Below are 12026 nucleotides of genomic sequence, written 5' to 3'. Positions count from 1 at the left end.
ACACACACACACACACCTTTCCAAATGGATGCACGTTGCCAAAAGGTCAAGTCCCTTTGTGATAACTGTGCATTTAAGAAGGCAATGGTTTGTAACTTGACAGCATGACCACATGAGTGCACGGATAAGGAAAAGTTAGTGTATACCTGCGCTTGTTTGGTGAAGTTGCGTTTACGCACCGGAAAGCATGCGCTCGACAAATATGAGGATTTTCTAGGCCTGTCTTTTTCCTCATCTTCTCCTTTTCTGAAAGTAGTTTTGAATCAAAGATGCATGGCTTTTTTTTAAATGAGACAGTCTGCTATAAATAAACACTTTGAACTTTTTTTTTTGTGGAAGAGCATGATGTGGATCCAACTGTGGTGATTTTCTTGCTGTTTCCATGCGTCTTTCTTCTCCTCCAGACCTCTGGACGTTGTTGTGGATTGTGTTGCTATTTAATGCAATGGGCTGTATCCAGAGTATCAGGTGTAAGCCTAAGAGTTTCCGAGACAGTATCATCGTCCTGGAGGTGAATAGTTCCATCGACCCCAACCCTACCAGCATCGACGAGTCATCCAGCGTGGTCCTGCGCTACCGGACACCGCACTTCCGAGCTTGTGCCCGGGTCCTGGTGCCGCCAGTAGCCACTAAAGAGACGTGGACCATCGGCTGGATTCAAGCGTGTAACCACATGGAGTTCTACAATACGTATGGAAACAAAGGGATGTGAGTATCATGGGCTCTGTTGGTGAGCATGTGTTTGGTTGGGACTCTTAGGAGAGATGGATGAGGAATATAAGTATGCTTTATGTTGGGTATATTTAACACCAAAGCCCTTTGATTATTGCTAAAGCCCTTGTTTGTTTCTGACCCAAAGTCCCAAAGTGTTGTTTACTATGTGACAGACAGCAGCAAAATTCTTCTATTTAAGAAACTAAAATGTGAATAAATAACTTTTTAATTATTTATTTTGATTTTTGTTTGAAAAATGAAAAAAGTTGCAGATTCATTTTCTGTCGACTAGTATATTAATCAATGAAGGGTTTGAGCTCTAATTAACACAAGTGAATGGTTATGTTGTATTTTGGAACACTGAGCACTTATATAAACATATATTTTATAAATAACATCCAACTCTGACTACAAGAGATCACTGAAGACACTTTTGGGGAAGTGCTGTCACCCAAAATAGAGAAGAACTACATGGAGAATTTCAAGTTGAAAGACTTTAGGCCAACAAATCCGACAATAAACTGTTTCTGATAATAGAAGAAGATGCATTTAAACTAGATTGGACTTGAAGAGAAAGAAACCAACCTTGCACTGCCAAACTCTTAATGGACAGAGTAACAGGAGTCGGTGCCAACCCCTAAAAGAGAACCTTTATTTCCTGTTTCTGTATTACACAAATGACAAGAAAAGGATATTTCTGTGGAAATTTTTTTTAAGTAGTGAAACTTGTCTGTGGTTGCATCCGGGCTGCCAGTATCACTGCGCCGTGCAATCAGCACATTACACGTGAACATCTGCGTTCAGGTATTACATTTATAGAAAGGTCAAATAAATGGACTTGTCTGTAAGGACACTTTAATATTCAATCAGTGGGCTTGGTGGCTGCATGCCTGCGGGCTACAAAGTCCTTCAAAACGGGACAGATATGGGAGCAGGACATTGTGATGGAAAATAATTGCTATGACCTTTCAGATCCCTCCACTTGTCAATACACATATTTTGCACCGGTGGTTATAAACGAGACAAACGTGAGCAAATTCAGCTTCAAGACAATACGTTCATGACACAGAATGGTCGTCAACATCCCTTTCTTTCTGTTTCTTCTCTGTGCGAGTGTGTATGTCTGTGTGTGAGATATTGGTACAAATGTTAGACAAGCAGCGTTCATCTTATATCCTGTAGCGGGCAACCACAACCTGACATGTACCCAAAATATGCCTTATCTGCAGACATTGCAGCTGAGGATGTTTGAGTGCTGCAAGTCTAAGATTAGAGACAGAGTCCCCTCCCCAACACCCCCACCCCAGCATGGCCCTGCTTATGGGTGTGAGAGCGAGAGAGTGAGGGAACCCTGTTACTCTCTGAAAGTCCAATGTGATCAATGCCTTTTGTAAACTGCATTTCTATTTACAGTCATTGCCTCTTTCATCCAAGCGACACTGTTGTTAGTTAGATAGTGATGTACTGATTCCATATGAAGGAATGCTAACACATTCAAAAACATGCAATTTTGAAACATAATATGAACAAAAACAAAGAACAGACCTCATTTTGAAGGCCAAAACATAAAATTGGAGATGAAATCTTAGTGTACTGTATTTGACTTGGAACATGGTAGAGGGAGGAATGAACACATAATCAATATTATGCCCTTTTCCCTCTCATTTATCAAGTTGTAAAAGATTCCTATAAAGATTGCATTAACAGAACGCAAAATAGCGTGACCTTAAAAGGACTTTTATTCTGAAATTACAAACGCTGGCATAAAAGTGGGTCGCATTAGGTTAAATGTCACTTTGTCGGCTATTAAAGAGCGATGGTAATCGGCACTTTCACAATTAATGTGCTTTAGTAAAGGTCCAGCGTTTAAGCCAGTGTGTTTCGCAGCCACCGTAGTTTCTCCTTCGTTTTCTGAAGGGGAGGGTGAAAGCGAGGGAGTTGTACCTACACCACTAAATGCCACTAAATCCTACACAGTGGTCCTTTAAGGCAAAATTAGACAACTAGTGTAGTTCTAAAGAAGTTATCTGTTGCCACATTGCAACCAAATAACTCAAAATTAAAAGATAAAGTCCTCAAAAGTGCCTTTATTAAATCCTAGTTACTTAATTAGTTATCCAGTATGTATAACCATATATATATATAGGGTTGTTGGAAGGCACCCACCCACCTCTGCAGCAGTGTTTGCTATGCAAATCCTGTCTTTTTTTCTACCCCTGTAGCATACTATTGTATTAAAGTCATTAAACTTCACGACCACAGCAAGGCCACCCATTCTTGACGTTCATTTTTTAAGTCGCTCTTTGGATGCATGAGATGAGTCTGCTCCGACCGCTCAGATTCTCATACTAAGTAGTTTCTTTGATGGCAGTAAAGCTTCAGTGTGCTGTAATTGGTCAGAACAGCTGAGGATGGTAATGAGGATGATTTCTCTGTTGGCTCTGGATGATGTGCTTGGGATTCTGGACACATTCATCATCTCTCTTCTACTTTGTTGTCCAAGTCTTTTAGAATGTGTTTTGTAGGTTTGTGCAGTATGTGTGTATTTATTCTTCTTGTGTTGCCCTAAAAATGTAAAGGTGCTAAAATAGGAACTGTGGTAGAAGTGAAACAAAAGTCAATATTTATCTGTGGTAAAAGTTTGATAGTTTGTTCACAGCATTTATGGCTATAATGTTTCTTAAAATGACAAAAACTGCCAATATTTATATCAAAGAAGTTTGATACTCCAAACTATTTGCCTGCAACATGCAATTGATTGTGGCAGCAAAGTTGCAGAAACAGGAAGTGAGCTGCTCCATAGCTCAGTAGCAATTGTCAATGAATGCTACAAATTCTCTTTGAACCTTTTCCATATCACCAGTCTAGTCTGCTTAATGTCAGCCTGTGAAATCCGCTTCAATTTAGAGGTTTTGTCAAAAAGTAAGAAAGAAGATGTTTGGGTGCACTTAGTGTGGCTGTTCAACAGGGTTCTTATGCTATGTAACGTGTGGTCAGCCAAACCTTTGGTAAAGAGCTTTCAGTTTTGATGTGTAGAACGCAGGACATGTAATCAGGTTTAAAGTCACAGGTGAACAGGAAATTGCAACCAAGTACAGTACTACAGCAGTGGTTTCCGGCTTCTTTCAGCCTCACAGGATTCATCCATTACTTGTAGCGATTACTTTGAACAGTTTGAACCATTTATATTCTTTTTAAATGTTAGCTATCCACTGTATTTCAACCATTTATCGCTTTTAGCTAACTGTTCTTTGCTCTCATGCAACACAACCTGTGGTGTTCAAATGTTACAGCTCACTCAATATGTGGCTGTATTCGATATGTTTGTAATGAGTTGAGTTAGTCCACAATCTGTCCAAGTACTCCCTGATAACTGCAGAAGTACCCCTGGGGCTACAAGTAGTAGTGCATGCAACATTAACAATAACTGACAATCTCCCAACATGCTCAGGAGCCAGGCAGTTCAGTACTAATTTTTAATCTAGCCATCTTTTTTTTGATTTTATTTTTTTTTTGAGTGAATTGTTTTTAACATCCCTGCAATTCTGTCACAAACACTTACACCACTTATTGCAGACCCTTTGGTTGTGACAAAGCAGGCAGTGAAGACACAAACAGGAAGTGAGCCATATCTCTGCAACGCTTTCCCCACTCATGATCAAAGTTCCTCAGCGGGTAGACGACTCTACTTCGCCTGCCCACCACGCCACTGTTGCTTGCTGATATAGTATGTTCTTGCTTTTGATGTATATTTTAAAATATTTTTTTGCCACAACAGTGTGGAAGAACCTCCTGATGAAGGAAAATGCTATGGACTAATACTTGTTAGTTCAACTGCACATGTGCTTTGAGGCCATACTGTCTGCACAGTGGAAAAGCTTGATATTTATATCAAGTCATGTGCTCATAAATAATAAATAGGTTTTCCACTAAAAATCAGATGCAGATATTTACTGTTTCTAGTATTGGACGTTATGACAAAATGGAAAATTGCTGCAAATTGTTTTGGAGGCACCAGTTGAGAGGATTATGTGATTGTTCAGAACAGAAATGTACATATGCACACACAAGAGCACGCATGCACGCACACACACACACACACACACACACACAAGGACCAGCTATTATCATGCCCGACATGCTAATCTCACCCCCTGGGTGAATACATAAATCACAATGTGAGGCCAGGCCAAGCAGGCAGTAAGTCATGTGGCTGGTGATCACACTGTTATCTTCTATGTCCTGCTGATCCTCAGCTTCAGGGAATGAAAGGTAATCTTTTTCCTGCCGCAGGCAGAAAATCAATAGGTAGAAAGGCCAGGGGTACCAGGTCGCTTTAGTCGTTCGGTGTCGCCTGCTGTGTGTGTCACAATATTTTATTGTAGAATTGTATTTTTCCTCAGCAGTTTGAAAATTGGTGGAAAGCTCCAACTGTGAGGCTTTGAGTCAACTCCTTGTTTCTGTCATGTGCTGTTAGATATACAGTGATATCAAGAGGGACACTATTGAGATGCAAATTTGCAATTTATACATAAGATTAGATAGGAGAGCTTTTTACATGAGTAATCTTTTGGTTTGGTTTAGTGCTCCAGAGATGAACTTAAAGGATAATTCTGGTTTATTACAACTTATTTTTGTCAGTCTAGTCAAGAAATATAACTTATTTGGAAGAGAAAACAAAGCAAAATGGAAAAGTTATGATAAAATACTGCCAGTTGTAAACATCCATCCCAGTTTACAGGCAATCTCCTTTTTCAGCTTTGGCTTACTGTACTTACTGTGCATGCATGACATTTCCTGTGTAATTACACACAACATTTCACATATGCTCCATACCTCCAAAGGAAGTGGCTTCAACAAAAACTGGCTCAATTGTTGTTGTTCACTTGTCTTTCTTGCCCTGTCAGACTTAGTTGTAGTGATGATGATAAATACAATGTTATACCAAAACTATGATCAAAAGACTAAAGTTGTAATAAAACTGCCGTTATCCTTTAATCACTTAATGTCTATGAGCTCCATTTCTGGGTAAATCCTCATCTGTCACTCCTTTTAACTTCCAGGTCGAGTTGGGAGCTTCCTGACTTGCGCGATGGCAAGATCCAGGCCATCAGCGACTCGGATGGGGTGAACTACCCCTGGTACGGCAACACCACAGAAACCTGCACCGTCGTAGGCCCCACGAAGAAGGACAGCAAGTTCACTGTTAGTATGAATGACAATTTCTACCCCAGCGTGACCTGGGGTGTGCCCGTCAGCGACAGCAACGTGCCTCAGCTTAGCAGCATCCACCGCGACCAGAGCTTTACGACCTGGCTGGTGGCCATAAACCAGGCCACCTCAGAGACACTCGTCCTGCAGACGATCCGCTGGAGGATGCGACTTCACATCCGAGTGGACCCAGAGAAGCCTCTTGGTCACAGGGCTGTTCTCAATGAGCCGCTAGCCCAGGAACAGCCCCAGATCCTGGGCAAGAATGAGCCCATCCCTACTAACGCCATGGTCAAGCCCAACGCCAATGACGCCCAGGTGCTTATGTGGCGGCCAAAGAATGGTGACCCGGTAGTGGTCATCCCACCCAAATACTGACCTGTTTCACTGACCAGACTGGCCTTGGATACCTTAACAGTATCATCTCTTATTTGTTCTCTTTCTTTTGTTCCTGCTCGTCACCAGCGCTCACTGCTTTAACCCTTTCCCTCTTTTTTGGCCTCTATATTCTTCTGTCTTACGTTTTAAAAAGACTGACAGAGAGAAAAACAGGCAGAGACCAACGAAACCAGCTCTGAGAAAAAGACCAGCTGTTGCTTTGAGGTGGGGGCTTGAACACACTTTTAAAACTGGAACGAACAAACTGCAACCATTCTACCTTCAAACTGGGTCGGGTCGCACTGTGCTAAATGAAATCATTGCAAAAATGAAGAACTCGAGAATTTCTTTGTTTTTTATTTTCATTTTATATGTTGGCTGTTTGGGCCAAGTGATATGGGGTTTGTGAGTGTGGGTGGTTTTAAGTATTTACATGACCATGTCCGCACACGCTACATACATTGATATGCACAAACCTTGAGTATGAATACCAGTTGTGTTTTTATTTATAGGCTGGGAGAGAGTGCATTCAATTTTGTTTGTTTGTTGTTGTTTATTGCATTGGGTGACATTACTAGATTTTAGTACTTTTTAAAAAAACATGCAAGACATTCAATCCATGCTGCCTTAAGTTTACATCGCTTTCCACTGCAAACTTTTTAGCCTTAAACAAAGTGCAATGCAGTATTTTGCTCATGTGTCCCGTCTCTTCCAGACTGTTGGTGCTGGAGTGTGGGTTTAGGACAGGAACAATACCACAGAAGACGACCCGGGGTCAGAGGTCTAGGCTTTTATGTTCAGTTGCATTTACCTGACAAATGTATTGTCTCACGAGTACAACCAGCATTACGCGTAGACACAGTCACACAACCGAGCTAACTAGTTGTGCTTCAAGTGCATTATGCAACCCAAGAGATGCTCTGTACCGATGACAAACATCAACAAAGCCAACCCTTGTCAATAGCACTCAACACAATAACGTGCAGTAACAACTTGAGCAAAGAGTCCTCAAAAGCACTTCTCAGTTGGCTTCATTTCATTCACTGTTTATAGGCAGTTGTAGCATTCGGCGTCGGGTTTTCCTTTCTCCGTATCACTCCATCTCAGGGCCCCTTTTTCACTTCCTTCCCTTCTCTTTTTTTTCATCCATCTTGTCTGGCCTACTCCTTCTTGCCACAGTGAGTAATTGAGTGTTTGCATTGCTCACAATGAACAATCAATACTTTGATTACTCAGCAGTCACACACAGGGTAAATAACTGGTAATAACTGGAGAATAAAAACAGCAGCAGGGTATCTGCTTTGTCTTTTAGCCACCGGTCTGACAATCTTACACACAGTGTATCCATAATTATTGCCTTCCTTTAAATCAACAACATCCCTTTTCTTTCTGTAATATTAAAATCCAAACACGCCTGACTCATGTTAACAGTGTTTTTGTCCCTCATGCTCAATAATCTGTAATCTTCATCTACACCAGTGATCTTCCTCCCACTCCTCCCTTCCCCCCAACTGCCTTCCCCTCTTCTTTCTCTTGTTTTTATCTGTCAAGGCTGAAAAGCAGAGCAAGAGGCATGCAAGTTTGATCTTTACTGCTCGATTGGCATATAGATGACCCACTTCTCTGCTTTGCCAGTTGTAGCTCTCGCTGCAGAAATGTGGGGCTTGCCTCCCTTTATTTCACCGCCAGCAAATGTACGAACCAACGGCACGCATAAACAAGAGCAGCGCTGGTCAGCTAAATACCAATGTTAAATGATTCAACTGTTAATGTTTGAGAAGGGCTCCAGCTACAGACTGAAAATTCTTTTAAAAGCAGACTTGGCATCTGCTTCACTTTCAGATGTTACCAACATCTTGCGAGCCCCTGTGTTTTGGCTCCAACCAAAGAAATAATCTGTATGTATTTCACTAAGATCAGTAAGCTGCTGATGTTTGAGTGTACAACCATCTCCTTACTTTAGAGCATTCAATCGTATCAACCTTTATAGGATATTATGTGCATTGTACCATTGCAAAACTAAATTATTTTGTGATTTAACGGATATTTCTACAAAGACTTCAAAGGAATAGTTCGACATTTTGGGAAGTGCACTGCATTTGCTTTCTTGATGACAATTAGATGAGAAGATTGAATGTTTGTATGCAAAATATGAAGCTACAGCCAGCAATTAGCTTAGCTATCCTGGCTCTGTCCAAAGGTAACAAAATGAGCCTACCAGCACCTCTAAAGCTCACTAATTAACACACTATTTCTCATTTGTTTAATCCATACAAAGACCAAAGTGTACAAATGACAAGTTGGCTTTCAGTCTGTATACTAAACTAATCCTGGCTGTAGCTTCATATTTAACATATAGATATGAAAGTGATATCAATCTTCTCATCTAACTCACCAAGAAAGCAAGCATTTCCCAAAATGTCTAAATATTTATTTCATCGTGAGTGAAATGGTTTCAAGTGTAAACCCAATAATATGAGAGCGAAACCTTACACTCAGCCAGCTCTGCAGAGCACCATGTAGATTAATGCAGCAAAATTTAAATAATACCAAGCTGAACAAGAGCTCAAACATCAAGCCATGATGTCTATCTGATGGCACCAGCTAAACTGCTTTGTTCACATTCTAACTACATTCTAACTCCTGCTCGGCTTGGTTCATGTGTCACCATGCTAGCCTTTGAGTCAGGCTGGGTCGCGGGGCATTGGTGGTGAAGGAATAAGGAGTAGGGAAATGAAAAGGCTATTGGGGGACTGCTGTCATAATTAGATCTGCTGTGACACAGTTACATGCCCTAGATGGACCGAACTGTGCCGAGTCGTGCTGTGCAACGCAAGGGCCAGCTAGAGTCACGGGTGAGGTTTGGCTGAGGTCAAATAGCAAAGGTGAGGGTCACGGTGTGTGTGTGTGTGTGTGTGGGGGGTGTGTGAAAGTCCTAAAATGTACTTGTAGACTGCTGAGTGACAGTGGGGGAATGAATATGAAGGTGACAACAAACCGAATCCATTTAGACATTAAAGCCAGCTCAAAATAACATTGACATTTGCCAAGCAGAACTTGGATGTCAACCACAAGTTATTTCAATTTGCGGTTTGTTTTGAAGGCAGCAGAAAAAGCTGCAGCTCATGTTTTGAACTCAGTGACCTAATGTATGGGGGGCCATTTCTGTATTGTGGACTGCCTCGTAATGTCTTTTCGATGACCTATGGACACTGTGGATAGTACTCGAGTTGGACTACACGTAATGTAATTAAACCTTGACATGCAGGGTGGCCAGGATTCACAACATGTTTGCGTGTGAGCGTGTGTGTTAAATCCCCTTTGAGGGATTTAGGCAGGATGAGGAGTTTCACTGATGTGCTTCTGCTGTTGTTGAGTCATGATTCTTTCTCTCACTGTCTCTCTTACACAAACACACAGTGCAGGGAAGGTAACGTCCTTGTCATAAAATAGGGACAGAGCTTGCCCTCGCAAACACACAAACACCCTGAGGGGAAAGGAGCAGGCCTGGCGTGGTATCTGATTGTCACAGCGGTGTCACATTGACAGTGTGAACTCATTTATCGGCCCTGCACGTGGACTGTCTGAGCACATGCACATGCTAACAAAGCCATATGCACACACACACACACACACACACACACTTGTTTACTAATAAACAGGAAGTGACATGTGTATCTTTTGTGTTGTTAAACTAGAGTGAGTAGGTTTTAATATGAAACAGAAATGGAAGCATTGAGGTCATTCAGTGGGGTGCCTGTCAACTATCAACAGCATTTCATGTTATATTGTAGGAAAAGGGCACTAATTTGCTTCTGTGTGTGTCTGAATTTGTTATAAATGTGTTAATGATGTGTATTTTATGTTCACACAACAGAAGAACTTCATAGATGCTTTATGTGCTTCCTTAACTAAGCCACAGGAAGAAAATAAATAAATAGATCGCACAATGTGCGTTTGCTCTATAGAGGGCAAAAAGTGCCAAAATTGGACAAAGCCAAAACTATGCAGTAGGACATTGCAAGTGACTTGTGAATTAAAAAAAACTTGGCACTTAATAATAGGTTTTCAGTTGTTTTTCATCATTAAATGCATTTAGCGTCTTTGTATTTCCAGATAAATATCACAAATGCAAAATGTAGCCATGTGGAAGATTCTTTGTTGTTGTGTTATTAGCTTGTAGGGCTGTGCCAAGGGAAAGAAAGCCTCCTCTCCTAAACCCACACCATTACAGTTCTTCTGAGGGCTGCTACCTTTGCTTCAGATCTTTATGTCTTTTTTTTAACCTCTATGAGACATCAGTGAATCATCATCCATTTATTTAAACCAATAAAAACCTCTAAGTTCACACTCGAGACCACTTTTGGTTTTATCTCGTAAAATAAAAGTTAGTAACATTTCATCTTGCTGTTCTCCTTACTTTAAAATTAACATAGTCCCATGGTTTAAATACAACCCTAAATGTAGCACATAAGATAATATGAGCGACCATGTATGTTTCTCATTTTGTTTGGTTTGTTTTCTGGAAATACACTGAAATAGTTAAAGCAGTTTGTGTTAACTTGTTTGGCTTTGACTTTTACACCAATACTTGAAAATGGGTCAGTTCTGGCAAATATTTAAAACTGTGAAAATGCACAACACTGGGGAAACAACCCCTGTAAAAATATATATATAAAAAGGTCTTTTTCATGGATGAATAAAATGTACAAATACTATCTGTTGTCTTTCAGTTTCTTTTTACCTTAAATGCCCGACAGTGATATTCAAATATAATGTATGTATTATTAAATATGTTTAATATATAGTTTTCTTATAGTGAGAACACGTTTTCCAAAATTAAGCCTCACCCAAGTTCTGTAGAAAGTTCATATTGTCATTTTAAATTCTCAGAGGAAGAGTTATATGTTTACAATCCATGTTTTCAGATTAAAGCCTTGTATATGATCATAAGAATGATTATAGCCAATACATTTCTCTTAAGGAATGTAATGCGCTCTCAGTTTATTATTAAAACTGAAACCAGCAATGAGTTTACATTCATGTCTGGGTGACACACTGTCCATTGGCTTCCTTACTGACTAATCCACTGCATGAATCTACTAATTTCTCCCATAGATGTTTCCCTTCTGGGTGGTTTCCTTTACAAACATATTACGCTGTGTGTTCATTCACTATGCACAAATCAAAGAAGCAGATACCGTCTGAGCTAGGACAAAGATATGCAGTCTTAAGTGCTGAATTGAAAAATCTTGAAAGCCTGCATGCATATGAACAAACCCCGAGGCTGCACATACATGGCTGAGCACATGATGTGCTGTATGCCTCAGTTAGTCAACAGATTTCTATAGCATTGGAAAGGATGTTACTGCTCTATATAGGTCTCTTTTTGTTGATGACAAGAATTAATTCAGTAAAAGAAAATATACTAAGGACATATATAGTGGAGAGAAACAATGGGATTAAATCAAGAGAGTAGAGATCCTTTAGACTTCCATGGTTAGGGATTAAGTCGATTTGACAACAACATAGTGACAAATGAAAGGGAAAAGCTGAATCAATGAGGGAAGACACTTAACAAAAACATGTTTCAAGTCTTTACATCACAGTCACCACATCGCAAACTACTGTAGATGTATGGGAGATTTATACCAACTTGACAGCACACACTACCACCATCATCAAAACAACAAATGAGGAAATATCTATCTATTTAAAAGGCA

The 12026-nt window shown here is 40.3% G+C and overlaps 1 protein-coding gene across 1 annotated transcript in view; it reads left to right on the top strand.

Moving 5' to 3' along the window:
- Positions 1–11019, top strand: part of fam78ab (family with sequence similarity 78 member Ab) — a gene marked incomplete at its 5' end in the record, with an annotated part of 12230 nt that extends 1211 nt beyond the window's left edge. The window contains 2 exon segments of the mRNA XM_035668537.1: positions 405–708; positions 5778–11019. Coding sequence (XP_035524430.1) covers positions 446–708; positions 5778–6303 — 789 coding nt within the window. The 3' untranslated portion in view covers positions 6304–11019.
- Between the last annotated feature and the right edge of the window lie 1007 nt (positions 11020–12026).

This window comes from Morone saxatilis, unplaced genomic scaffold (genome assembly GCF_004916995.1).
Source record: "Morone saxatilis isolate NCDOM2014 unplaced genomic scaffold, NCSU_SB_2.0 Contig21, whole genome shotgun sequence".
NCBI classification, from domain to species: domain Eukaryota; kingdom Metazoa; phylum Chordata; class Actinopteri; family Moronidae; genus Morone; species Morone saxatilis.
Note: the sequence above shows the minus strand (reverse complement) of the source record. Positions and strands in the feature narration are given on the sequence as shown.